Source organism: Anser brachyrhynchus, assembly GCF_964034855.1.
Source record: "Anser brachyrhynchus genome assembly, contig: SCAFFOLD_47, whole genome shotgun sequence".
Lineage (NCBI taxonomy): Eukaryota > Metazoa > Chordata > Aves > Anseriformes > Anatidae > Anser > Anser brachyrhynchus.
Window position 1 is genome coordinate 1,376,660 of NW_027663839.1, and position 27,573 is coordinate 1,404,232.

Below are 27,573 nucleotides of genomic sequence, written 5' to 3' on the forward strand. Positions count from 1 at the left end.
CGCGGTGCACCCCCGGCGCTGCCAGGGCCCTCTCCGGCCCCACCGCGGTGCACCCCCGGCGCTGCCCTGGAAAAGACTACACTTTACCTGCCTCCTGCTGCCAGAAAAAAACCACCAAGCTAACATTACCACCCTATCCAGAAACACACTCTAACAATTACTCACCTGAAGAAGAGCTGCATGCAATAAGGGCGCCTGCTCCTACTATATAGATTGCTTTCCTCTAACAGATCCTTCTAGCCCTTACCTCAAAGAGATGTGCATTTCCAAGCAGAGACCGGTACGCATCAGTCCATAGACTCCAACCCACCCAAAGAACCCTGCAACTGACAGAAGGAAAAACAAAGCACTTACCCCTAAGAGCAGCCCAGGCAGAAAGAGCTCCCCCTCAGGCCTTGCCTGGGGCTCATATACCATTTGGCCCCGCCCAGCACCCAAACCCCATCACCTGGGAAAGGGGAGGGGCAAAGCACATCAAAGTAGACAGAGCAGGACAAGCAACAGGTGTGGGGTTTTTTTTTTTCCATATGGTTTTTAGCTCAACACCATGCAGAGTGCAGACAAGAGAACTGGGGTGTTTCTAGAAGCAACAATCCCCAGGCTTTTGCTTCAGCTTTGAATATTGAGAGGACCATACAACCAAGCAAGTAACTGATCTTCTTCAGCTAGCATTAAAGCTTTCTTTCTGCATAGGAAGAAAAATCTAGGAGCACCACAGATGACACACCAACAAAGAAAAACCAATTCCATGAAATAACATCACTCACAGGAAAAATCACACACTTGAGTAGGCTATCTGAAAACCAAAAGGCTATGCTGATGGCTCAGCATTTCAGGAACTGGACCCGCTGACGCCCCCCAGGAACATGGCAGGAGATGCACAATGCTGTCACAAGTGCTTGCAAAGCCTGCCCGACAGGGCAAACAGACTAACACAATGCACCCACCAACTCAGGGCCCACACTGCCATCCCCTCACCCTCGTGCCTCTTTCAAGTTTCCAGCTTAGCCCATGCCCATGACCTGGCCTACAAGAACCAGAGAGAAGGCCACGCCCATGATGGACACGCAAACAGTACAGCTCCTTGCAGAGGTCTCAAGCACAGAGACCAGAGCCAGAAAAAAACCACCCTCAGGTCCACAAAGGCCAAAAGGCCAGGAATGCACAGTAGCCCCTGCAAGGGTAATCACAGGCTTATCCTCTACAGATGAGGAAGGTGACCCTGCTCAGTCTCTTCCTCATACTGCCCTTATGCAGTCAAGGCCCTTGCCATGCATACTGAGGCTCTTTGGGAATCCTCTGGACAGTTACGCAAATGCCTTGATATATCTAGAGATTAAAATAGAACCCCAAAAAAGGAACTGTACCCCACGATTTCCCAAACACAAGTTAGCTAGCAACCCCTCCTAAAACATACCTCTAGGACGTGAAGTCCAAGCACTTAACATCTGGAAGGCTGCAAGGTCTAAAGACTCCGCAGCCAGCCAAACCACAGGCAAAAGCTCCAGAAATATAACAAACTGCCCCCAACCCTGGGAAAGACTACACCTTACCTGCCTCCTGCTGCTCTTTTCAGATACATGCTTGCACAGGGAGCTTCCATAATCCAGTTCTCCTAAACCCTGCTCCTACAGAGGCACCTACAGAGACAAGAGAAAAAGCACACCCTGAGGCACCTCACAGCCACAGCGAACCTGCTGCAATACCTCCCTCGTCCCAGCTCCTTTACCTCAGCTGCTCGTTAGCTTGATCTGAGACAAATGGGCCCGGGCGGCGCCGCGCGAAAATGGGCCCGGGCGGCGCCGCGCGAAAATGGGCCCGGGCGGCGCCGCGCGAAAATGGGCCCGGGCGGCGCCGCGCGAAAATGGGCCCGGGCGGCGCCGCGCGAAAATGGGCCCGGGCGGCGCCGCGCGAAAATGGGCCCGGGCGGCGCCGCGCGAAAATGGGCCCGGGCGGCGCCGCGCGAAAATGGGCCCGGGCGGCGCCGCGCGAAAATGGGCCCGGGCGGCGCCGCGCGAAAATGGGCCCGGGCGGCGCCGCGCGAAAATGGGCCCGGGCGGCGCCGCGCGAAAATGGGCCCGGGCGGCGCCGCGCGAAAATGGGCCCGGGCGGCGCCGCGCGAAAATGGGCCCGGGCGGCGCCGCGCGAAAATGGGCCCGGGCGGCGCCGCGCGAAAATGGGCCCGGGCGGCGCCGCGCGAAAATGGGCCCGGGCGGCGCCGCGCGAAAATGGGCCCGGGCGGCGCCGCGCGAAAATGGGCCCGGGCGGCGCCGCGCGAAAATGGGCCCGGGCGGCGCCGCGCGAAAATGGGCCCGGGCGGCGCCGCGCGAAAATGGGCCCGGGCGGCGCCGCGCGAAAATGGGCCCGGGCGGCGCCGCGCGAAAATGGGCCCGGGCGGCGCCGCGCGAAAATGGGCCCGGGCGGCGCCGCGCGAAAATGGGCCCGGGCGGCGCCGCGCGAAAATGGGCCCGGGCGGCGCCGCGCGAAAATGGGCCCGGGCGGCGCCGCGCGAAAATGGGCCCGGGCGGCGCCGCGCGATCACAGACTTATCTTTCACGAATGGAAAAGTTGACCCTGCTCACTCTCTAGGTACTACTGCGCTTATGCAGTCAAAGAACCGTGCCCCACGATTTCCCAAACACAAGTTAGCCAGCAACCCCTCCTAAAACATACCTCTAGGACGTGAATTCCAAGCACTTAACATCTGGAAGGCTGCAAGGTCTAAAGACTCCACAGCCAGTCAAACCACAGGCAAAAGCTCCAGAAATATAACAAACTGCCCCTGTTGTGGTTTAACCCAGCTGGCAGCTAAACACCACACAGCCATTCGCTCACCCTCCCCCCTCCCTCTCTGGGATGGGGGAGAGAAACGGGAAAGTGAAGCCAGTGAGTTGAGATAAAGACAGTTTATTAAGACAGGAATATAATAATAACAATAATAATAATAATGATAATAGTATTAATAATGCGTAAGAAAACAAGTGATGCACAATGCAATTGCTCACCACCCGCTGACCGATGCCCAGCCTATCCCCGAGCAGCCGGCCCCCCACCCCGGCCAGCCACCCCTATATATTGTTTAGCATGACGCCAGATGGTATGGAATACCCCTTTGGCCAGTTTGGGTCAGCTGTCCTGGGTCTGTCCCCTCCCAGCTCCTGCTGCACCCCCAGCCTGCTCGCTGGCAGGACAGAGCGAGAAGCTGAAGAGTCCTTGGCCTGGTGTAAACACTGCTCTGCAACAATTAAAACATCAGCATGTTATCGGCGCTCTTCTCATCCTAATCCAAAACATAGCACCCTACCAGCTACTATGAGGAAAAATTAACTCTGTCCTAACTGGAACCAGGACAGCCCATAAGCCTGGAAAAGACTACACCTTACCTGCCTACCTGCTGCTCTTTTCAGATACATGCTTGCACAGGGAGCTTCCAGGATCCAGTTCTCTTAAACCCTGCTCCATCACTTGACCACCACAGCTCTAACTTGGATAATATTTGACATACAGGCCAAGATGCACAGGAAGCCCCAATCCATCTCTGAAAACCCTAAGGGACCTAGAACACACAAGCTAACATTACCACCCTATCCGTAAACACGCTCTAACAATTACTCACCTGAAGAAGAGCTGCATGCAATAAGGGCGCCTGCTCCTACTATATAGATTGCTTTCCTCTAACAGATCCTTCTAGCCCTTACCTCAAAGAGATGTGCATTTCCAAGCAGAGACCAGTACGCATCAGTCCATAGACTCCAACCCACCCAAAGAACCCTGCAACTGACAGAAGGAAAAACAAAGCACTTACCCCTAAGAGCAGCCCAGGCAGGATGAGCTCCCTCATGCCTTGCCTGGGGCCCATATACCATTTGGCCCTGCCGAGCACCCAAACCCAATCACCTGGGAAAGGGGAGGGGCAAAAAACAACAAAGTAGAGAGCAGGACAAGCAGCAGCTGTGGTTTTCTTTTTTTTTTTTTTTCTTTCCATCTGGTTTTCAGCTCAACACCATACAGAGTGCAGACAAGAGAACTGGGGTGTTTCTAGAAGCAACAATGACCAGGCTTTTGCTTCAGCTTTGAATATTGAAAGCTTCTCTCCTCTACAAACCCTTTCTCAGGAACCAGGCAGCATTCAAGTGACCTGCTTTGTTCCTATTCTGAAGACTATCACAGTCCACCTTGCCTGTGGCACCTGAGAAACAGAAGAGAAAGCAACCACAGCAGCAAAAGCCACAGCACCCTTAGGTCAGTTACTCTCATCCCCTCCTTTACCTCAGCAGCTTACCTACCCCACAGAGCAGATGCTTCCATCTGTTCTCTTTAGCCACTTACAGCACCTCGAAAAGGCAAACTGGAATTTTACTCTATCTGATGTCATAAAATAACTGCAGTGACAACCGCACCCCAAAAGCAACTGCTACATCTCTTCATCGCCCACCAGAGTCACTCCAGAGGCAGCTCGGGTCGTGACATCCTGTATCGCACACTGCGTCTCCGCCTGAACAAAGAAAAACACAGAAGATAAACATTCAGCTGCCACCATTAGCACCCATCCCTCAACAACAGAAGTGACTCTATAGTTCATTTTATCATTTTAAAACAGCAGTCCACTTTCCTCTGTACCTGGAAATTAGATCCAAGCTCAAAAGGAGTAGACAGCATCACCCATGCCACCTGGCCACACAAAAGGACAAAATGACCACTGTGCTTGCAAGCAACCACCTGCCACACCGCTCCTCTGGCCCAAACAGCCTCACCTCAGACCCTCAGAGGGAAACACCTGAACATCTTTCCCTTTGCTTCCGATAAGGGATGACCTCGCTGACAACACTCTCACCTTCCACAACTGCTCCGTGACATGTGGAATTCCCTGTCCAAGACTGCACTAGGCACCTGCAGAGACAAGAGAAAAGCACACCCTGAGGCAACTCACAGCCACAGCATACTTGCTGCAATACCTCTCTTCCCAGCTCCTTTACTTCAGCTGCTCGTTAGCTCTGAGACTCATGACCAGGCAGCACTGCGCGAAAACGTACCCAGACAGCGCCGCACAAAAAAATGCCCTGGGCAGTGCCACAATCACAGAGTTACCCTTCACAGATGAAAAAGGCGACCCTGCTCAGCCTCTTCCTCATACTGCCCTTATGCAGTCAAGGCCCTTGCCATGCATACTGAGGTTCTTCGGGAATCCTCTGCACAGTTACTCAAATGCCTTGATATATCTAGAGATTAAAGTAGAACCCCAAAAAAGGAACCATACCCCACGATTTCCCAAACACAAGTTAGCCAGCAACCCCTCCTAAACATACCTCTAGTACGTGAATTCCAAGCACTTAACATCTGGAAGGCTGCAAGGTCTAAAGACTCCACAGCCAGCCAAACCACAGGCAAAAGCTCCAGAAATATAATAAACTGCCCCTAACCCTGGGAAAGACTACACCTTACCTGCCTACTGCTGCTCAGGGAGCTTCGATGATCCAGTTCTCCTAAACCCTGCTCCATCACTTTACCACCACAGCTCTAACTTGGATAATATTTGACATACAGGCTGAGACTCACAGGAAGCCCCACCAACCTGTGAAAATCCTAAGGGATACCATTCCTCTCCGCCGCCAACACTGAGGAAAAGCCACTTCCACCCCGGTCCCAACCCTGAGAAAAAGCCCCTTCCCCTCCAGCGCCGACCATCAGGAAAAAAACCCTTTCCCTCAGGCCCCAACCCTGAGGAAAATCCCCAACCCTGAGGAAAAACCCCAACCCTGAGGAAAAACCCCTTCCCATGAGGCCCAACCCTGAGGAAAAGCCCCTTCCCCTCCAGCCCCAGCCCTGAGGAAAAGCCCCCTCCAATCCAGCCCCAAACCCTGCGGAAAAGCCTCTTCCCATCCCGTCCCAACCATGAGGAAAAGTCCCCTCCGGTCCGGCCCCAACCCTGAGGAGAAGACCCTTCCCCTCTGGACCACACCCTATGGAGAAACCCCTTCCCCTCTGGCCCCAACCCAGAGTAAAAGACCCTCCCCATCTGGCCCCAACCCTTACCAAAAAGCCCTTCCCCTCCGGCCCCAACACTAAGCAAAAGCCCATTCCTCTCCTGCACTAACCCTGAGAAATAGCCCATTCCCCTCTGGCCCAAAACCTGAGGAAAAGCCCCATCAACTCCGCACCCAATCCTAGAAAAAGTCCAATCAACCCATGAAGCCCCAACCCTGAGGAAAAGCCCCATCAACTCCGGACCCAACCCTGAGGAAAACCCCCATCAACTCCGGACCCAACCCTGAGGAAAAGCCCCATCAACTCCGGACCCAACCCTGAGGAAAAGCCCCATCAACTCTGGACCCAACCCTGAGGAAAAGCCCCACCCCATGAAGCCCCAACTGTGAGGAAAAACCCCTTCCCGTCCGGCCCCAACACTGAGAAAAGTCCATTCCTTTCCAACACCAACACTGAGGAAAAGCCCCATCAACTCTGGCCCCTACCCTGAGGTAAAACCCTTTCCCCTTCGGCCCCAACCCTGAGGAAAAGCCCCATCAACTCTGGCCCCAACCCTGAGGAAAAGCCCAATCAACACTGGCACCAATCCTGAGGAAAACTGCGTTCCCCTCCAGCCCCAAACCTGAGGAAAACCCTTTCCGCTCCGGCCCCAATCCTAAGGAAAACCCCTTTGCCTCCGGCCCAAACCCTGAGGAAATCCCTTTCCGCTCCGGACCCAACCCTGAGGAAAAGCCCTATCAAATTCAGCCCAACCCTGAGGAAAAGCCCCTTCCTGTCCAGCACCAAACATGAGGAACAGCCCCTTCCCGTCCAGCCCGAAACATGAGGAACAGCCCCTTTCGTTCTGGCCCCAACCCTGAGGAAAAGCCCCTTCCCCTCCAGCGCCAAGCATCAAGAAAAACCCTTTCCCCTCCGGCAGCAACCCTGAGGAAAATCCCCAACCCTGAGGAAAAGCGCCTTCCCCTCCGGCCCTAAGCCTGAGGAAAAGCCCCACCAACTCCTGACCCAACTCTGAGGAAAAGCACGTTCCCATGAAGCCCCAACCCTGAGGGAAAACCCCTTCCCCTCCAGCCATAACCCTGAGGAAAGCCCATTCCTCTCCGCCGCCGACACTAAGGAAAAGCCACTTCCACCCTTGTCCCAACCCTAAGAAAAAGCCCCTTCCCCTCCAGCCTCAATGCTGAGTAAAGACCCTTCCCCTCCAGCCCCAACCCTGAGGAAAATCCCTAACCCTGAGGGAAAACCCATTCCCATGAGGCCCAAGCCTGAGGAAAAAACCCCTTCCCCTCCAGCCCCAACACTGCGGAAAAGCCCCTTCCCATACTGTCCCACCCATGAGTGAAAGCGCCTTCCCCTCCGGCCCCAGCCCTGAGGAGAAGACACATCCCCTCCGGCTCCAATCCTAAGCAAAAGCCCCTTCTACTCCGGCCCCAACCCTCAGGAAAATTCTAAACTCTGAGGAAAATGCCCCTTCACCTCCATCCCCAATCCCGAGGAAAACACGTTCCGGTCTGGCATAAACTCTGAGGAAAAGCCCCTTTTCAACTCCCCAATCAACTCTGGCCCCAACCCTGAGGTAAAACCCTTTCCCCTTCGGCGCCAACCCTGAGGAAAAGCCCCTTCCCCTCCGTCCCGAAGGCTAAGAGAAAGCCCCTTCACCTCCGGCCCCAAACCTGAGGAAAAGACCCTTCACCTCCAGCCCCAACCCTGAGGAAAAACCCCTTCACCTCCGGTCCCAACCCTGAGGAAAAGTCCCTTTCCGCTCCTGCCCCAACCCTGAAGAAAAGCCCCTTCCCGTCCAGCCCCAAACCTGAGGAAAAGCCCCTTCCCCTCCAGCCCCAACCCTGAGGAAAAGCCCCTTCCCCTCCAGCCCCAACCCTGAGGAAAAGTCCGTTTCCGCTCCGGATCCAACCCTGAAGAAAAGCCCCTTCCTGTACAGCACCAAACATGAGGAACAGCCCCTTCCCGTCCGGCCCCAACCCTGAGGAAAAGCCCCTTCGCTTCCGGCCCCAATCCTGAGGAAAAGCCCCTTCCCCTCCAGCGCCAAGCATAAAGAAAAACCCCTTCCCCTCCAGCAGCAACCCTGAGGAAAGTCCCCAACCCTGAGGAAAAACCCCTTCCCATGAGGCCCAAGCCTGAGGAAGAACCCCTTTCCATCCAGCCCCAACCCTGAGGAAAAGCCCTTTCCCCTACACCCCAAACCCTGCGGAAAAGCCCCTTCCCATCCTGTCCCACCCATGAGGAAAAGCACCTTCCCCTCCGGCCCGAATGCTGAGGAGAAGACCCTTCCCATCCGGCTCCAACCCTAAGAAAAAGCCCCTTCCACACTGGCCCCAACCCTCAGGAAAATTCCAAACCCTGAGGAAAATGCCACTTCACCTCCATCCCCAATCCCGAGAAAAACACGTTCCGGTCTGGCATAAACCCTGAGGAAAAGCCCCTTGCCCTCTGAAACCAACCCTGAGGAAAATCCCTTTCCCCTCTGAACCCAGCCCTGAGAAAAATCCCAATCAACTCTGGCCCCATCCTGAGGTTAAGCACCTTCCTCTTCGGCCCAAACCCTGAGGAAAAGCTCCATCAACTCTGGCCCCAACCCTAAGGAAAAGCCACTTTGCCTCAGGCCCCAAACCTGAGGAAAACCCATTCCCCTCCAGCCCCAACCCTGACGAAAAGCCCTTATGCGTCCACACCAAACCCTGAGGAAAAGCCCCTGCGCATCCGGCCCCAACCCTGAGTAAAAGCCCCTTCCCCTCCCGGCATCAACCAAGAGGAAAAGCCCCTTCCCCTCCAAACCCCAACCCACAGGAGAAGCCCCTTCCCCTCCCGGCCCCATCCCTGAGGAAAAGCCCCTTGCCCTCCAATCCCTAACCCTCAGGAAAACCCCTTCCCCTCCCGGAACCAACCCGGACGAATAGCCCCTTCCGCTCCGTCCACAACCCTGACAAGGAACCCCTTACACTCTGGCCCAAACCCTGAGGAAAAACCCCAACCCTGAGGAAAATCCCCTTCCCCTCAAGCCCCAACCCTGAGGAAAAGCCCCTTTCCCTCTAGCTTCAAATCTTATAACAAGCCCCTTCCCCTCCAGCCACAACCCTGAGGAAAATCCCCAACCCTGAGGAAAGGCCCCTGCGCGTCCAGCCCCAACCCTGAGGAAAGGCCCCTGCGCGTCCGGTCCCAACCCTGAGGAAACACCCCTTCCCCTCCCGGCCTCAACACTGAGGAAAAGCCCCTTCCCCTCCCAGCCCCAACCCTGAGGAAAAGCCCCTTCCCCTCCCGGCCCCAACCCTGCGGAAAAGCCCCTCCCATCCCGGCACCAACCCTGAGGAAAAGCCCCTTCCACCTTACCTGAAACCCTGAGGAATAGCCCCTTCCACCTTACCTGCAACGCTGAGGAAAATCCCATTCCCATCTGCTCCCATCGCTTAGGAAATGTCCCTTCCCTTTCGGCTCCAACCCTGAGGAAAAGGCCCTTCCCATGAGGCCCCAACCCTGAGGAAAAGGCCCTTCCCCTCCGAAACCAACCCTGAGAAAAATCCCCAACCCTGAGGAAAAGCCACATCCACTCCTGCCAAAAACCTGAGAAAAAGCCCCTTCTACTCCGGCCCCAACCCTGATGAAAAGCCCTTCCCCACCAGCCCGAACCCTGAGGAAAAGCCCCTTCCCCTTCAATCCCAAACCTCAGAAAATGCCCCAACCCTGAAGAAAAGCCCCTTCCCCTCCAGACACAACCCTCAGAAAAGCCCCTTCCCCTCGGGCCACAACCCTCTGAAAAAGAACCTGCGTGTCCGGCCACAAGCCTCCGAAAAAGCCCCTGCGCGTCCGGCCCCAACCCTCAGGAAAAGCCCCTTCCCCTCCCGGCCCCAACCCTAAGGAAAAGGCCCTTCCCCTCCAAACACCAACCCTCAGCAAAACCCCTTCCCCTCCCAGAACCAACCTTGATAAAAAGCCCCTTCCCCTCCGGCCCCAACCCTGACGAAATGCCCCTTACACTCTGGCCCAAACCCTGACGAAAAGCCCCAACCCTGAGGAAAATGCCCTTCCCCTCCGACCCCAACTCTGAGAAAAAGCCCCAACCCTGAAGAAAAGCCACCTCCCCTCCTGCCAAGAACCTGAGGAAAAGCCCCTTCAACTCTGGCTCGAACCCTGACAAAAACCCCTTCCCCTCCGGCTGCAAAACTGAGGAAAGACCCCAACCCTGAGGAAAAGCCCATTCCCCTCCGGGCCCAACCCTAGGAAAAACCCCCTGCGCATCCAGCCCCAACCCTGAGGAAAAGCCCCTGCACGTCCGGCCCCAACCCTGAGGAAAAGACACTTCCCCTCCCGGCCCCAACCCAGATGAAAAGCCCCTTCCCCTCCCGACCCCAACCATGAGGGAAAGCCCCTTCCCCTCCGGCCCCCAACCCTGAAGAGAAGCCCCTTCCACCTTACCTGAAACCCTGAGGAAAATCCCATTCCCCTCTGGTCCCATCGCTTCGGAAATGTCCCTTCCCTTTCAGCCCCAACCCTGAGGAAAAGTCCCTTCCATGAGGCCCCAACCCTGAGAAAAAGCCCCAACTCTGAGGAAAAGCCACATCCACTCCTGCCAAAAACCGGAGGAAAAGCCCCTTCAACTCCGGCCCGAACACTGACAAAAACCCCTTCCCCTCCGGCCGCAACACTAAGGAAAAACCCCAACCCTGAGGAAAAGGACCTTCGAGTCCGGCCCCAACCCGGACGAAACGCCCCTTCCACTTCAGCCCCAACCCTGACAAAAAACCCTTCCCCACAAGCCCCAACACTGAGGAAAAGCCCCTTCCCCTTCAGCCCCAAGCCTCAGAAAGGCCCCAACCCTGAAGAAAAGCCCTTCCCCTCCGGACACAACCCTCAGAAAAGCCCCTTCCCATCCGGCAACCACTCTCAGAAAAAGCCCATTCCCATCCGACCCCAAAACTCAGAAAAAGCCCCAAGCCTGAGAAAAAGTCCCTTCCCCTCCGGCCCCAAGCCTCAGAAAAGGCCCCTTCCCCTCCGGCCAAAACTCTGAGAAAAAGCACCTTCCCCTCCTACCCCAACTCAGAAAAAGCCCCAACCCTGAAGAAAAGCCACCTCCCCTCTTAAAAAAAACTGAGGAAGAGCCCCTTCAACTCCGGCCCAAACCCTGACAAAAACCACTTCCCCTCCGGCCGCAACACTGAGGAAAAACCCCAACCTGAGGAAAAGCCCCTGCGCGTCCGGCCCCAACCCTGAGGAAAAGCCCCTGCGCGTCCGACCCCAACCCTGACGAAAAGCCCCTGCGCGTCCGGCCCCAACCCTGAGGAAAAGCCCCTTCCCCTCTGGCCGCACCCCTGAAGAAAAATCCCAACCCTAAAAAGAAGCCCACTCCCATCCGGCCCCAGGCCTGAGGAAAAGGCCCTTCGAGTCCAGCCCCAACCCTGACGAAATGCCCATTCTCCTTCAGCCCCAACCCTGACAAAAAGCCCTTCCCCACCAGCCCCAACCCTGATGAAAAGCCCCTTCCCCTTCAGCACCAAGCCTCAGAAAATGCCCAAACCCTGAGGAAAAGCCCCTTCCCCTCCCGGCCCCAACCCTGAGGAAAAGCCCCTGCACTTCTGGCCCCAACCCTGAGGAAAAGCCCCTTCCCCTCCGGCCCCAACCCTGAAGAATAGCCCCTTCCACCTTACCTGCAACCCTGAGGAAAATCCCATTCCCATGTGGTCCCATCGCTTAGGAAATGTCCCTTCCCTTTCGGCCCCAACCCTGAGGAAAAGGCCCTTCCCATGAGGAGCCAATCCTGAGGAAAAGGCCCGTCTATTCCGACCCCAACCCTGAGAAAAAGACCCAACCCTGAGGAAAAGCCACATCCACTCCTGCCAAAAACCTGAGGAAAAGCCCCTTCCACTGCGGCCCCAACCCTGACAAAAAGCACTTCCCCACCTGCCCCAACCATGAGGAAAAGCCCCTTCCCCTCCCGGCCCCAACCCTGAGGAAAAGCCCCTTCCCCTCCGTACACAACCCTGACGAAAAACCCCTTACACTCTGTCTCAAACCCTGAGGAAAAGCCCCAACCCTGAGGAAAAGCGCCTTCCCCTCCGACCCCAAGCCTCAGAAAAGGCCCCTTCCCCTCCAGCCACAACCCTGAGAAAAAGCCCCTTCCCCTTCCAGCCATAACCCTGAGAAAAACCCCGTTCCCCTCGGGCCCCAACTCTGAGAAAAAGCCCCTTCCCCTCCGACCCCAACTCTGAGAAAAAGCCCCTTCCCCACCGACCCCAACTCTGAGAAAAAGCCCCAACCCTGAGGAAAAGCCACCTCCCCTCCTGCCAAAAACCTGAGGAAAAGCCCCTTCAACTCCGGCCCGAACCCTGACAAAAACCACTTCCCCTCCGGCCGCAAAACTGAGGAAAACCCCAACCCTGAAGAAAAGTCCCTGCGCGTCCGGCCCCAATCCTGAGGAAAAACCCCTTCCCCTCCCGGCCCCAACCCTGAGGAAAAGCCCCTTCCCCTCCCGGCCCCAAACCTGAGGAAAAGCCCCTTCCCCTCCAAACCCCAACCCTCAGGAAAAGCCCCTTCCCCTCCCGGCCCCAACCCTGAGGAAAAGCCCCTTCCCCTCCAAACCCCAACCCTCAGGAAAAGCCCCTTCCACCTTACCTGCAACCCTGCGGAAAATCCCATTCCCCTCTGGTTCCATCGCTTAGGAAATGTCACTTCCCTTCCGGACCCAACCCTCAGGAAAAGCCCCTTCTGCTCCCGGCCCTAACCCTGAGGAAAAGCCCCTTCCCCTCCAAACCCCAACCCTCAGGAAAAGCCCCTTCCACCTTACCTGCAACCCTGAGGAAAATCCCATTCCCCTCTGCTCCCATCGCTTAGGAAATGTCCCTTCCCTTTCGGCCCCAACCCTGAGGAAAAGGCCCTTCCCATGAGGCGCCAATCCTGAGGAAAAGGCCCTTCTCCTCCGACCCCAAACCTGAAGAATAGCCCCTTCCCCTCCCGGCCCCAACCCTGACGAAAAGCCCCTTCCCCGCTGGCCGCAACCCTGAGGAAAAGCCCCTTCCCATCCGGCCCAAACCCTGACGAAAAGCCCTTCCCCTCCAGCCCCAACCCTGATGAAAAGCCCCTTCCCCTCCGGCCCCAACCCTGAGGAAAAACCCCAACCCTGAGGAAAAGCCCATTCCCCTCCAGCCACAAGCCTGAGGAAAAGTTCCATTCCCCTCCGACCCAACCCTGAGGAAAAGCCCCTGCACGTCCAGACCCAACCCTGAGGAAAAGCCCCTGCGCGTCCGGCCCCAATCCTGAGGAAAAACCCCTTCCCCTCCCGGCCCCAACCCTGAGGAAAAGCCCCTTCCCCTCCCGGCCCCAAACCTGAGGAAAAGCCCCTTCCCCTCCAAACCCCAACCCTCAGGAAAAGCCCCTTCCCCTCCCGGCCCCAACCCTGAGGAAAAGCCCCTTCCCCTGCAAACCCCAACCCTCAGGAAAAGCCCCTTCCACCTTACCTGCAACCCTGAGGAAAATCCCATTCCCATCTCGTCCCATCGCTTAGGAAAGTCCCTTCCCTTTCAGCCCCAACCCTGAGGAAAAGGCCCTTCCCATGAGGCGCCAATCCTGAGGAAAAGGCCCTTCTCCTCCGACCCCAACCCTGAAGAATAGCCCCTTCCCCTCCGTCCCCAACGCTGAGGAAAAGCCCCTTCCCCTCCGGCCCCAACCCTGAAGAATAGCCCCTTCCACCTTACCTGCAACCCTGAGGAAAATCCCATTCCCATCTGCTCCCATCGCTTAGGAAATGTCCCTTCCCTTTCGGCCCCAACCCTGAGGAAAAGGCCCTTCCCATGAGGCCCCAACCCTGAGGAAAAGGCCCTTCTCCTCTGACCCCAACCCTGAAAAAGAGCCCCAACCCTGAGGAAAAGCCACATCCACTCCTGCCAAAAACCTGAGGAAAAGCCCCTTCCACTGCAGCCCCAACCCTGACGAAAAGCACTTCCCCACCTGCCCCAACCATGAGGAAAAGCCCCATCCACTTCAGCCCCAAGCCTCAGAAAATGCCCCAACCCTAAAGAAAAGCCCCTTCCCCTCCGGACACAACCCTCAGAGAAGCCCTTTCCGCTCGGGCCAAAACCCTCCGAAAAAGCCCCTGTACGTCCGGCCCCAGCCCTGAGAAAAAGCCCCTTCCCCTCCCAGCCCCAACCCTGAGGAAAAGCCCCTTCCCCTCCCGGCCCCAACCCTGAGGAATACCCATTCCCCTCCGTCCACAACCCTGATGAGAAGCCCCTTACACTCAGTCCCAAACCCTGAGGAAAAGCCCCAAACCTGAGGAAAATCCCTTTCCCCTCCGGCCCCAAGGCTCAGAAAAGGCCCCTTCCCCTCCGACCCCAACTCTGAGAAAAAGCCCCAACCCTGAACAAAAGCCACCTCCCCTCCTGCCAAAAACCTGAGGAAAAGCCCCTTCAACTCCGGCCCGAACCCTCACAAAAACCCCTTCCCCTCCGGCCCCAACCCTGAGGAAAAGCCCCTGCGCATCCGGCCCCAACCCTGAGGAAAAGCCCCTGCACGTCCGGCCCCAACCCTGAGGAAAAGCCCCTGCGCATCCGGCCCCAACCCTGAGGAAAAGTCCCAACCCTAAAAAGAAGCCCACTCCCATGCGGCCCCAGGCCTGAGGAAAAGGCCCTTCGAGTCTGGCCCCAACCCAGACGAAACGCCCCTTCCCCTTCAGCCCCAACCCTGACAAAAAGCCCTTCCCCACCAGCTCCAACCCTGACAAAAAGCCCCTTCCCCTTCAGCCCCAAGCCTCAGAAAAGGCCCCAACCCTGAAGAAAAGCCCTTCCCCTCCGGACAAAACCCTTGAAAAGCCACTTCCCCTCCGGCCACAACCCTCAGAAAAAGCCCCTTCCCGTCCGACCCGAACCCTCAGAAAAAGCCCCAAGCCTGAGGAAAAGCCCCTTCTCCTCCTGGCAAAAACCTGAGGAAAAGCCCCTTCCACTCCGGCTCCAACCCTGACGAAAAGCCCTTCCCCTCCGGCCCCAATCCTCAGGAAAAGCCCCTTCCCGTCCGGCACCAACCCTGAGGAAAATCCCCAACCCTGAGGAAAAGCCCATTCCCCTCCAGCCACAAGCCTCAGGAAAAGGTACGTTCCTCTCCGACCCAACCCTGAGGAAAAGCCCCTGCACGTCCAGACCCAACCCTGAGGAAAAGCCCCTGCACGTCCGGACCCAATCCTGTGGAAAAACCCCTACTCCGCCCGGCCCCAACCCTGAGGAAAAGCCCCTTCCCCTCCAAACCCCAACCCTCAGGAAAAGCCCCTTCCACCTTACCTGCAACCCTGCGGAAAATCCCATTCCCCTCTGGTTCCATCGCTTAGGAAATGTCACTTCCCTTCCGGACCCAACCCTCAGGAAAAGCCCCTTCTGCTCCCGGCCCTAACCCTGAGGAAAAGCCCCTTCCCCTCCAAACCCCAACCCTCAGGAAAAGCCCCTTCCACCTTACCTGCAACCCTGAGGAAAATCCCATTCCCCTCTGCTCCCATCGCTTAGGAAATGTCCCTTCCCTTTCGGCCCCAACCCTGAGGAAAAGGCCCTTCCCATGAGGCACCAATCCTGAGGAAAAGGCCCTTCTCCTCCGACCCCAAACCTGAAGAATAGCCCCTTCCCCTCCCGGCCCCAACCCTGACGAAAAGCCCCTTCCCCGCTGGCCGCAACCCTGAGGAAAAGCCCCTTCCCCTCCGGCCCCAACCCTGACGAAAAGCCCCTTCCCCTCCGGCCCCAACCCTGAGGAAAAACCCCAACCCTGAGGAAAAGCCCATTCCCCTCCAGCCACAAGCCTCAGGAAAAGTTCCATTCCCCTCCGACCCAACCCTGAGGAAAAGCCCCTGCACGTCCAGACCCAACCCTGAGGAAAAGCCCCTGTGCGTCCGGCCCCAATCCTGAGGAAAAACCCCGTCCCCTCCCGGCCCCAACCCTGAGGAAAAGCCCCTTCCCCTCCCGGCCCCAAACCTGAGGAAAAGCCCCTTCCCCTCCAAACCCCAACCCTCAGGAAAAGCCCCTTCCCCTCCCGGCCCCAACCCTGAGGAAAAGCCCCTTCCCCTCCAAACCCCAACCCTCAGGAAAAGCCCCTTCCACCTTACCTGCAACCCTGAGGAAAATCCCATTCCCATCTGGTCCCATCGCTTAGGAAACGTCCCTTCCCTTTCAGCCCCAACCCTGAGGAAAAGGCCCTTCCCATGAGGCGCCAATCCTGAGGAAAAGGCCCTTCTCCTCCGACCCCAACCCTGAAGAATAGCCCCTTCCCCTCCGTCCCCAACGCTGAGGAAAAGCCCCTTCCCCTCCGGCCCCAACCCTGAAGAATAGCCCCTTCCACCTTACCTGCAACCCTGAGGAAAATCCCATTCCCCTCTGCTCCCATCGCTTAGGAAATGTCCCTTCCCTTTCGGCCCCAACCCTGAGGAAAAGGCTCTTCCCATGAGGCCCCAATCCTGAGGAAAAGGCCCTTCTCCTCTGACCCCAACCCTGAAAAAGAGCCCCAACCCTGAGGAAAAGCCACATCCACTCCTGCCAAAAACCTGAGGAAAAGCCCCTTCCACTGCAGCCCCAACCCTGACGAAAAGCACTTCCCCACCTGCCCCAACCATGAGGAAAAGCCCCATCCACTTCAGCCCCAAGCCTCAGAAAATGCCCCAACCCTAAAGAAAAGCCCCTTCCCCTCCGGACACAACCCTCAGAAAAGCCCTTTCCGCTCGGGCCAAAACCCTCCAAAAAAGCCCCTGTACGTCCGGCCCCAGCCCTGAGAAAAAGCCCCTGCACGTCCAGCCCCAACCCAGAGGAAAAGCCCCTTCCCCTCCCGGCCCCAACCCTGAGGAAAAGCCCCTTCCCCTCCAAACCCCAACCCTCAGGAAAACCCCTTCCCCTCCCAGCCCCAACCCTGAGGAAAAGCCCCTTCCCCTCCCGGCCCCAACCCTGAGGAATACCCATTCCCCTCCGTCCACAACCCTGATGAGAAGCCCCTTACACTCTGTCCCAAACCCTGAGGAAAAGCCCCAAACCTGAGGAAAATCCCTTTCCCCTCCGGCCCCAAGGCTCAGAAAAGGCCCCTTCCCCTCCGACCCCAACTCTGAGAAAAAGCCCCAACCCTGAACAAAAGCCACCTCCCCTCCTGCCAAAAACCTGAGGAAAAGCCCCTTCAACTCCGGCCCGAACCCTCACAAAAACCCCTTCCCCTCCGGCCCCAACCCTGAGGAAAAGCCCCTGCGCATCCGGCCCCAACCCTGAGGAAAAGCCCCTGCACGTCCGGCCCCAACCCTGAGGAAAAGCCCCTGCGCATCCGGCCCCAACCCTGACGAAAAGTCCCAACCCTAAAAAGAAGCCCACTCCCATACGGCCCCAGGCCTGAGGAAAAGGCCCTTCGAGTCCGGCCCCAACCCAGACGAAACGCCCCTTCCCCTTCAGCCCCAACCCTAACAAAAAGCCCCTTCCCCTTCAGCCCCAAGCCTCAGAAAAGGCCCCAACCCTGAAGAAAAGCCCTTCCCCTCCGGACAAAACCCTTGAAAAGCCACTTCCCCTCCGGACACAACCCTCAGAAAAAGCCCCTTCCCGTCCGACCCGAACCCTCAGAAAAAGCCCCAATCCTGAGGAAAAGCCCCTTCCCCTCCTGGCAAAAACCTGAGGAAAAGCCCCTTCCACTCCGGCTCCAACCCTGACAAAAAGCCCTTCCCCTCCGGCCCCAATCCTCAGGAAAAGCCCCTTCCCGTCCGGCACCAACCCTGAGGAAAATCCCCAACCCTGAGGAAAAGCCCATTCCTCTCCAGCCACAAGCCTCAGGAAAAGGTATGTTCCCCTCCGACCCAACCCTGAGGAAAAGCCCCTGCACGTCCAGACCCAACCCTGAGGAAAAGCCCCTGCACGTCCGGACCCAATCCTGAGGAAAAACCCCTTCTCCGCCCGGCCCCAACCCTGAGGAAAAGCCCCTTCCCCTCCAAACCCCAACCCTCAGGAAAAGCCCCTTCCACCTTACCTGCAACCCTGCGGAAAATCCCATTCCCCTCTGGTTCCATCGCTTAGGAAATGTCACTTCCCTTTCAGCCCCAACCCTGAGGAAAAGGCCCTTCCCATGAGGCGCAAATCCTGAGGAAAAGGCCCTTCTCCTCCGACCCCAACCCTGAAGAATAGCCCCTTCCCCTCCGTCCCCAACGCTGAGGAAAAGCCCCTTCCCCTCCCGGCCCCAACCCTGAAGAATAGCCCTTTCCACCTTACCTGCAACCCTGAGGAAAATCCCATTCCCATCTGCTCCCATCGCTTAGGAAATGTCCCTTCCCTTTCGGCCCCAACCCTGAGGAAAAGGCTCTTCCCATGAGGCCCCAATCCTGAGGAAAAGGCCCTTCTCCTCTGACCCCAACCCTGAAAAAAAGCCCCAACCCTGAGGAAAAGCCACATCCACTCCTGCCAAAAACCTGAGGAAAAGCCCCTTCCACTGCAGCCCCAACCCTGACGAAAAGCACTTCCCCACCTGCCCCAACCATGAGGAAAAGCCCCATCCACTTCAGCCCCAAGCCTCAGAAAATGCCCCAACTCTAAAGAAAAGCCCCTTCCTCTCCGGACACAACCCTCAGAAAAGCCCTTTCCGCTCGGGCCAAAACCCTCCGAAAAAGCCCCTGTACGTCCGGCCCCAGCCCTGAGAAAAAGCCCCTGCACGTCCAGCCCCAACCCAGAGGAAAAGCCCCTTCCCCTCCCGGCCCCAACCCTGAGGAAAAGCCCCTTCCCCTCCAAACCCCAACCCTCAGGAAAACCCCTTCCCCTCCCGGAACCAACCTTGAAGAAAAGCCCCTTCCCCTCCCGGCCCCAACCCTGAGGAATACCCATTCCCCTCCGTCCACAACCCTGATGAGAAGCCCCTTACACTCTGTCCCAAACCCTGAGGAAAAGCCCCAAACCTGAGGAAAATCCCTTTCCCCTCCGGCCCCAAGGCTCAGAAAAGGCCCCTTCCCCTCCGACCCCAACTCTGAGAAAAAGCCCCAACCCTGAACAAAAGCCACCTCCCCTCCTGCCAAAAACCTGAGGAAAAGCCCCTTCAACTCCGGCCCGAACACTCACAAAAACTCCTTCCCCTCCGGCCCCAACCCTGAGGAAAAGCCCCTGCACGTCCGGCCCCAACCATGAGGAAAAGCTCCTGCGCGTCCGGCCCCAACCCTGAGGAAAAGCCCTTTCCCCTCCAAACACCAACCCTCAGGAAAACCCCTTCCCCTCCCAGAACCAACCTTCACGAAAAGCCCCTTACACTCAGTCCCAAACCCTGAGGAAAAGCCCCAACCCTGAGGAAAAGCCCCTTCCCCTCCGGCCCCAAGCCTCAGAAAAGGCCCCTAGCCCTCCGGCCACAACCCTGAGAAAAAGCCCCTTCCCCTCCAGCCAAAACTCTGAGAAAAAGCCCCAACCCTGAGGAAAAGCCCCTGCGCGTCCGGCCCCAACCCTGAGGAAAAGCCCATGCGCATCCGGCCCCAACCCTGAGAAAAAGTCCCAACCCTAAAAAGAAGCCCAATCACATACGGCCCCAGGCCTGAGGAAAAGGCCCTTCGAGTCCGGCCCCAACCCGGACGAAACGCCCCTTCCCTTCGGCCCCAACCCTGACAAAAAGCCCTTCCCCACCAGCCCCAACCCTGACAAAAAGCCCCTTCCCCTTCAGCCCCAAGCCTCAGAAAAGGCCCCAACCCTGAAGAAAAGCCCTTCCCCTCCGGACAAAACCCTGAGGAAAAGCCCCTTCCCCTTCAGCCACAAGCCTCAGGAAGTGGTTCATTCCCTCATTCCCCTCCGACCCAACCCTAAGGAAAAGACCCTGCGCGTCCATACCCAACCCTGAGGAAAAGCTCCTGCAATTCCGGTACCAACCCTGAGGAAAAGCCCCTTCCCCTCCCGGCCCCAAACCTGAGGAAAAGCCCCTTCCCCTCCAAACCCCAACCCAGAGGAAAAGCCTCTTCCCCTCCCGGCCCCAACCCTGACGAAAAGCCCTTCCCCTCCGGCCCCAACACTGAGGAAAAGCCCATTCCCCTCCAGCCACAAGCCTCAGGAAAAGGTCCATTCCCCTCCGACCCAACCCTGAGGAAAAGACCCTGCATGTCCAGACCCAACCCTGAGGAAAACCCCTGCGCGTCTGGCCCCAATCCTGAGGAAAAGCCCCTGCACTTCCGGCCTCAACCCTGAGGAAAAGCCCCTGCGCGTATGGCCCCAACCCTGAGGAAAAGCCCCTTCTCCTCCCAGCCCCAACCCTGAGGAAAAGCCTTTCCCCACCTGCCCCAACCATGAGGAAAAGTCCCTTCCCCTTAAGCCCCAAGCCTCAGAATATGCCCCAACCCTGAAGAAAAGTCCTTCCCCTCCGGACACAACCCTCAGAAAAGCCCTTTCTGCTCAGGCCACAACCCTCTGAAAAAGCCCCTGTGCGTCCGGCCCCAACACTGAGGAAAAGCCCCTTCCCCTCCCGGCCCCAACCCTGAGGAAAAGCCCCTTCCCCTCCAAACCCCAACCCTCAGGAATAGCCCCTTCCCCTCCGTCCACAACCCTGACGAAAAGCCCCTTACACTCTGTCCCAAACCCTGAGGAAAAGACCCAACCCTGAAGAAAAGCCACCTCCCCTCCTGCCAAAAACCAGACGAAAAGCCCCTTCTACTCCGGCCCCAACCCTGACAAAAACCCCTTCCCCTCCGGCCCAACCCTGAGGAAAAGCCCCCGCGCGTCCGGCCCCAACCCTGAGGAAAAGCTCCTGCGCGTCCGGCCCCAACCCTGAGGAAAAGCTCCTGCACGTCCGGCCCCAACCCTGACGAAAAGCCCCTGCGCGTCTGGCCCCAACCCTGAGGAAAAGCCCCTGCGAGTCCGGCCCCAAACTTGACGAAAAGCCCCTTCCCCTCTGGCCGCAACCCTGACAAAAAGCCCTTCCCCACCAGTCCCAACCCTGACGAAAAGCCCCTTCCCCTTCAGCCCCAAGCCTCAGAACGGCCCCTACCCTGAAGAAAAGCCCTTCCCCTCCGGACACAACCTTCAGAAAAGCCCCTTCCCGTCCGACCCCAACCCTCAGAAAAAGCCCCAAGCCTGAGGAAAAGCCCCTTCCCCTCCTGGCAAAAACCTGAGGAAAAGCCCTTTCCCCTCCAGACCCAACCCTGACGAAAAGCCCTTCCCCTCCAGCCCCAACCCTGAGGAAAAGCCCCTGCAAGTCTGGCCCCAACCCTGAAAAATAGCCCCTTCCACCTTACCTACAACCCTGAGGAAAATCCCATTCCCATCTGCTCCCATCGCTTAGGAAATGTCCCTTCCCTTTCAGCCCCAATCCTGAGGAAAAGGCCCTTCTCCTCTGACCCCAACCCTGAAAAAAAGCCCCAACCCTGAGGAAAAGCCACATCCACTCCTGCCAAAAACCTGAGGAAAAGCCCCTTCCACTGCAGCCCCAACCCTGACGAAAAGCACTTCCCCACCTGCCCCAACCATGAGGAAAAGCCCCATCCACTTCAGCCCCAAGCCTCAGAAAATGCCCCAACCCTAAAGAAAAGCCCCTTCCCCTCCGGACACAACCCTCAGAAAAGCCCTTTCCGCTCGGGCCAAAACCCTCCAAAAAAGCCCCTGTACGTCCGGCCCCAGCCCTGAGAAAAAGCCCCTGCACGTCCGGCCCCAGCCCTGAGAAAAAGCCCCTTCCCCTCCCGGCCCCAACCCTGAGGAAAAGCCCCTTCCCCTCCAAACCCCAACCCTCAGGAAAACCCCTTCCCCTCCCAGCCCCAACCCTGAGGAAAAGCCCCTTCCCCTCCCGGCCCCAACCCTGAGGAATACCCATTCCCCTCCGTCCACAACCCTGATGAGAAGCCCCTTACACTCTGTCCCAAACCCTGAGGAAAAGCCCCAAACCTGAGGAAAATCCCTTTCCCCTCCGGCCCCAAGGCTCAGAAAAGGCCCCTTCCCCTCCGACCCCAACTCTGAGAAAAAGCCCCAACCCTGAACAAAAGCCACCTCCCCTCCTGCCAAAAACCTGAGGAAAAGCCCCTTCAACTCCGGCCCGAACCCTCACAAAAACCCCTTCCCCTCCGGCCCCAACCCTGAGGAAAAGCCCCTGCGCATCCGGCCCCAACCCTGAGGAAAAGCCCCTGCACGTCCGGCCCCAACCCTGAGGAAAAGCCCCTGCGCATCCGGCCCCAACCCTGACGAAAAGTCCCAACCCTAAAAAGAAGCCCACTCCCATACGGCCCCAGGCCTGAGGAAAAGGCCCTTCGAGTCCGGCCCCAACCCAGACGAAACGCCCCTTCCCCTTCAGCCCCAACCCTAACAAAAAGCCCCTTCCCCTTCAGCCCCAAGCCTCAGAAAAGGCCCCAACCCTGAAGAAAAGCCCTTCCCCTCCGGACAAAACCCTTGAAAAGCCACTTCCCCTCCGGACACAACCCTCAGAAAAAGCCCCTTCCCGTCCGATCCGAACCCTCAGAAAAAGCCCCAATCCTGAGGAAAAGCCCCTTCCCCTCCTGGCAAAAACCTGAGGAAAAGCCCCTTCCACTCCGGCTCCAACCCTGACAAAAAGCCCTTCCCCTCCGGCCCCAATCCTCAGGAAAAGCCCCTTCCCGTCCGGCACCAACCCTGAGGAAAATCCCCAACCCTGAGGAAAAGCCCATTCCTCTCCAGCCACAAGCCTCAGGAAAAGGTATGTTCCCCTCCGACCCAACCCTGAGGAAAAGCCCCTGCACGTCCAGACCCAACCCTGAGGAAAAGCCCCTGCACGTCCGGACCCAATCCTGAGGAAAAACCCCTTCTCCGCCCGGCCCCAACCCTGAGGAAAAGCCCCTTCCCCTCCAAACCCCAACCCTCAGGAAAAGCCCCTTCCACCTTACCTGCAACCCTGCGGAAAATCCCATTCCCCTCTGGTTCCATCGCTTAGGAAATGTCACTTCCCTTTCAGCCCCAACCCTGAGGAAAAGGCCCTTCCCATGAGGCGCCAATCCTGAGGAAAAGGCCCTTCTCCTCCGACCCCAACCCTGAAGAATAGCCCCTTCCCCTCCGTCCCCAACGCTGAGGAAAAGCCCCTTCCCCTCCCGGCCCCAACCCTGAAGAATAGCCCTTTCCACCTTACCTGCAACCCTGAGGAAAATCCCATTCCCATCTGCTCCCATCGCTTAGGAAATGTCCCTTCCCTTTCGGCCCCAACCCTGAGGAAAAGGCTCTTCCCATGAGGCCCCAATCCTGAGGAAAAGGCCCTTCTCCTCTGACCCCAACCCTGAAAAAGAGCCCCAACCCTGAGGAAAAGCCACATCCACTCCTGCCAAAAACCTGAGGAAAAGCCCCTTCCACTGCAGCCCCAACCCTGACGAAAAGCACTTCCCCACCTGCCCCAACCATGAGGAAAAGCCCCATCCACTTCAGCCCCAAGCCTCAGAAAATGCCCCAACCCTAAAGAAAAGCCCCTTCCCCTCCGGACACAACCCTCAGAAAAGCCCTTTCCGCTCGGGCCAAAACCCTCCAAAAAAGCCCCTGTACGTCCGGCCCCAGCCCTGAGAAAAAGCCCCTGCACGTCCGGCCCCAGCCCTGAGAAAAAGCCCCTTCCCCTCCCGGCCCCAACCCTCAGGAAAAGCCCCTTCCCCTCCAAACCCCAACCCTCAGGAAAACCCCTCCCCTCCCGGAACCAACCTTGAAGAAAAGCCCCTTCCCCTCCCACCCCAACCCTGAGGAAAAACCCCTTCCCCTCCCGGCCCAAACCCTGAGGAATACCCCTTCCCCTCCGTCCACAGCCCTGATGAGAAGCCCCTTACACTCAGTCCCAAACCCTGAGGAAAAGCCCCAAACCTGAGGAAAATCCCTTTCCCCTCCGGCCCCAAGGCTCAGAAAAGGCCCCTTCCCCTCCGACCCCAACTCTGAGAAAAAGCCCCAACCCTGAACAAAAGCCACCTCCCCTCCTGCCAAAAACCTGAGGAAAAGCCCCTTCAACTCCGGCCCGAACCCTCACAAAAACCCCTTCCCCTCCAGCCCCAACCCTGAGGAAAAGCCCCTGCGCGTCCGGCCCCAACCCTGAGGAAAAGCTCCTGCGCGTCCGGCCCCAACCCTGAGGAAAAGCCCATGCGCGTCCGGCCCCAACCCTGAGGAAAAGCTCCTGCGCGTCCAGCCCCAACCCTGAGGAAAAGCTCCTGCGCGTCCAGCCCCAACCCTGAGGAAAAACCCCTTCCACTCTGGCCGCAACCCTGACAAAAAGCCCTTCCCCACCAGCCCCAACCCTGACGAAAAGACCCTTCCCCTTCAGCCCCAAGCCTCAGAAAAGGCCCCAACCCTGAAGAAAAACACTTCCCCTCCGGACACAACCCTCAGAAAAGCCCCTTCCTCTCCAGCCACAACCCTCAGAAAAAGCCCCTTCCCGTCCGACCCCAACCCTCAGAAAAAGCCCCAAGCCTGAGGAAAAGTCCCTTCCCCTCCTGGCAAAAACCTGAGGAAAAGCCCCTTCCACTCCGGCTCCAACCCTGACGAAAAGCCCGTTCCCCTCCAGCCACAAGCCTCAGGAAAAGGTCCATTCCCCTCCGACCCAACCCTGAGAAAAAGACCCTGCACGTCCAGACCCAACCCTGAGGAAAACCCCTGCGCGTCCGGCCCCAATCCAGAGGAAAAGCCCCTTCCCGTCTCGGCCCCAACCCTGAGGAAAAGCCCCTGCACTTCCGGCCCCAACCCTGAGGAAAAGCCCCTGCGCGTCTGGCCCCAACCGTCAGGAAAAGCCCCTTCTCCTCCCAGCCCCAACCCTGAGGAAAAGCCCCTTCCCCTCCAAACCCCAACCCTCAGGAAAACCCCTTCCCCTCCCGGAACCAACCTTGACGAAAAGCCCCTTCCCCTCTGGCCGCAACCCTGAGGAAAAGCCCCTTCCCCTCTGGCCGCAACGCTGAGGAAAAGCCCCTTCCCCTCTGGCCGCAACCCTGAGGAATAGCGCCTTCCCCTCCGGCCCCAACCCTGAGGAAAAGCCCCTTCCCCTCTGGCCTCAACCCTGACGAAAAGCTCCTTCCCCGCTGGCCGCAACCCTGAGGAAAAGCCCCTTCCCATCCGGCCCAAACCCTGACGAAAAGCCCTTCCCCTCCGGCCCCAACCCTGACGAAAAGCCCCTTCCCCTCCGGCCCCAACCCTGAGGAAAAACCCCAACCCTGAGGAAAAGCCCATTCCCCTCCAGCCACAAGCCTCAGGAAAAGTTCCATTCCCCTCCGACCCAACCCTGAGGAAAAGCCCCTGCACGTCCAGACACAAGCCTGAGGAAAAGCCCCTGCGCGTCCGGCCCCAACCCTGAGGAAAAGCCCCTTCCCCTCCAAACCCCAACCGTCAGGAAAAGCCCCTTCCACCTTACCTGCAACCCTAAGGAAAATCCCATTCCCATCTGCTCCCATCGCTTAGGAAATGTCCCTTCCCTTTCGGCCCCAACCCTGAGGAAAAGGCCCTTCTCCTCCGACCCCAACCCTGAAAAAAAGCCCCAACCCTGAGGAAAAGCCACATCCACTCCTGCCAAAAACCTGAGGAAAAGCCCCTTCCACTGCAGCCCCAACCCTGACGAAAAGCACTTCCCCACCTGCCCCAACCATGAGGAAAAGCCCCATCCACTTCAGCCCCAAGCCTCAGAAAATGCCCCAACCCTAAAGAAAAGCCCCTTCCCCTCCGGACACAACCCTCAGAAAAGCCCTTTCCGCTCGGGCCAAAACCCTCCGAAAAAGCCCCTGTACGTCCGGCCCCAGCCCTGAGAAAAAGCACCTGCACGTCCGGCCCCAACCCAGAGGAAAAGCCCCTTCCCCTCCCGGCCCCAACCCTGAGGAAAAGCCCCTTCCCCTCCAAACCCCAACCCTCAGGAAAACCCCTTCCCCTCCCGGAACCAACCTTGAAGAAAAGCCCCTTCCCCTCCCGGCCCCAACCCTGAGGAAAAGCCCATTCCCCTCCAAACCCCAACCCTCAGGAAAACCCCTTCCCCTCCCGGAACCAACCTTGAAGAAAAGCCCCTTCCCCTCCCGGCCCCAACCCTGAGGAAAAGCCCCTTCCCCTCCCGGCCCCAACCCTGAGGAATACCCCTTCCCCTCCGTCCACAACCCTGACGAAAAGCCCCTTACACTCTGTCCCAAACCCTGAGGAAAAGCCCCAAACCTGAGGAAAATCCCTTTCCCCTCCGGCCCCAAGGCTCAGAAAAGGCCCCTTCCCCTCCGACCCCAACTCTGAGAAAAAGCCCCAACCCTGAACAAAAGCCACCTCCCCTCCTGCCAAAAACCTGAGGAAAAGCCCCTTCAACTCCGGCCCGAACCCTCACAAAAACCCCTTCCCCTCCGGCCCCAACCCCGAGGAAATCCCCTGCGCGTCCGGCCCCAACCCTGAGGAAAAGCTCCTGCGCGTCCGGCCCCAACCCTGAGGAAAAGCTCCTGCGCGTCCGGCCCCAACCCTGAGGAAAAGCCCCTTCCCCTTCAGCCCCAACCCTGACAAAAAGCCCTTCCCCACCAGCCCCAACCCTGACGAAAAGACCCTTCCCCTTCAGCCCCAAGCCTCAGAAAAGGCCCCAACCCTGAAGAAAAGCCCTTCCCCTCCGGACACAACCCTAAGAAAAGCCCCGTCCTCTCCAGCCACAACCCTCAGAAAAAGCCCCTTCCCGTCTGACCCCAACCCTCAGAAAAAGCCCCAAGCCTGAGGAAAAACCCCTTCCCCTCCTGGCAAAAACCTGAGGAAAAGCCCTTTCCACTCCGGCCCCAACCCTGACGAAAAGCCCTTCCCCTCCGGCCCCAACACTGAGGAAAAGCCCGTTCCCCTCCAGCCACAAGCCTCAGGAAATGGTCCATTCCCCTCCGACCCAACCCTGAGGAAAAGACCCTGCGCGTCCAGACCCAACCCTGAGGAAAACACCTGCGCGTCCGGCCCCAATCCTGAGGAAAAGCCCCTTCCCGTCTCGGCCCCAACCCTGAGGAAAAGCCCCTGCACTTCCGGCCCCAACCCTGAGCAAAAGCCCCTGCGCGTCTGGCCCCAACCGTCAGGAAAAGCCCCTTCTCCTCCCGGTCCCAACCCTGAGGAAAAGCCCCTTCCCCTCCAAACCCCAACCCTCAGGAAAACCCCTTCCCCTCCCGGAACCAACCTTGACGAAAAGCCCCTTCCCCTCTGGCCGCAACCCTGAGGAAAAGCCCCTTCCCCTCTGGCCGCAACCCTGAGGAATAGCCCCTTCCCCTCCGGCCCCAACCCTGACGAAAAGCCCCTTCCCCTCCGGCCCCAACCATGACGAAAAACCCCTTCCCCTCCGACCCAACCCTGAGGAAAAGCCCCTGCACGTCCAGACCCCAACCCTGAGGAAAAGCCCCTGCGCGTCCGGCCCCAATCCTGAGGAAAAACCCCTTCCCCTCCTGGCCCCAACCCTGAGGAAAAGCCCCTTCCCCTCCCGGCCCCAAACCTGAGGAAAAGCCCCTTCCCCTCCAAACCCCAACCCTCAGGAAAAGCCCCTTCCACCTTACCTGCAACCCTGAGGAAAATCCCATTCCCATCTCGTCCCATCGCTTAGGAAATGTCCCTTCCCTTTCAGCCCCAACCCTGAGGAAAAGGCCCTTCCCATGAGGCGCCAATCCTGAGGAAAAGGCCCTTCTCCTCCGACCCCAACCCTGAAGAATAGCCCCTTCCCCTCCGTCCCCAACGCTGAGGAAAAGCC

General features: G+C 58.3%; 1 protein-coding gene across 37 annotated transcripts; it reads right to left on the reverse strand.

The window, feature by feature from the left end:
* Window positions 1–27,573, reverse strand: LOC308186757 (uncharacterized protein). 37 transcript variants are annotated; one of them, XR_013944262.1, is made up of 18 exons: window positions 27,383–27,552; window positions 22,784–22,859; window positions 17,953–18,028; window positions 16,070–16,145; window positions 15,433–15,508; window positions 15,261–15,336; window positions 12,607–12,682; window positions 11,643–11,718; window positions 10,414–10,489; window positions 9,365–9,440; window positions 4,755–4,890; window positions 4,621–4,671; window positions 4,436–4,495; window positions 4,287–4,348; window positions 3,898–4,189; window positions 3,699–3,777; window positions 3,384–3,556; window positions 2,895–3,235 (listed from the first exon to the last, which is right to left on the reverse strand). XR_013944262.1 is itself a non-coding variant. In XM_080608929.1 (16 exons), exons 10-15 carry the CDS (start codon window positions 10,451–10,453, stop codon window positions 3,481–3,483), a joined length of 387 nt encoding a protein of 128 aa, XP_080465055.1. In that variant the 5' UTR covers window positions 10,454–10,501; window positions 10,535–10,564; window positions 11,643–11,718; window positions 12,607–12,682; window positions 15,261–15,336; window positions 15,433–15,508; window positions 16,070–16,145; window positions 17,953–18,028; window positions 22,784–22,859; window positions 27,383–27,461; the 3' UTR covers window positions 2,895–3,230; window positions 3,392–3,480. The 37 variants fall into 37 exon arrangements, 11 of the variants coding, with proteins under 11 accessions (XP_080465055.1, XP_080465054.1, XP_080465053.1 ...); XR_013944260.1 differs by having other exon boundaries at window positions 3,699–4,189; window positions 4,287–4,334; XR_013944261.1 differs by having other exon boundaries at window positions 3,699–4,189; window positions 4,283–4,334.

What these genes read in the sequence shown, in the direction of transcription:
- LOC308186757 (XM_080608930.1), bottom strand. Translation starts at nt 11,682, where the DNA reads ATGGGACCACATGGGAATGGGATTTTCCTCAGGGTTGCAG. An exon ending in GATTTTCCTCAGCGTTGCAG is followed by an intron (nt 4,891 to 9,364) that starts GTAAGGTGGAAG and finishes TTGTCTCTGCAG; the next exon opens with GTGCCTAGTGCAGTCTTGGA. An exon ending in GAAATGCACATCTCTTTGAG is followed by an intron (nt 3,557 to 3,698) that starts GTAAGGGCTAGA and finishes TGTGTGTTCTAG; the next exon opens with GTCCCTTAGGGTTTTCAGAG.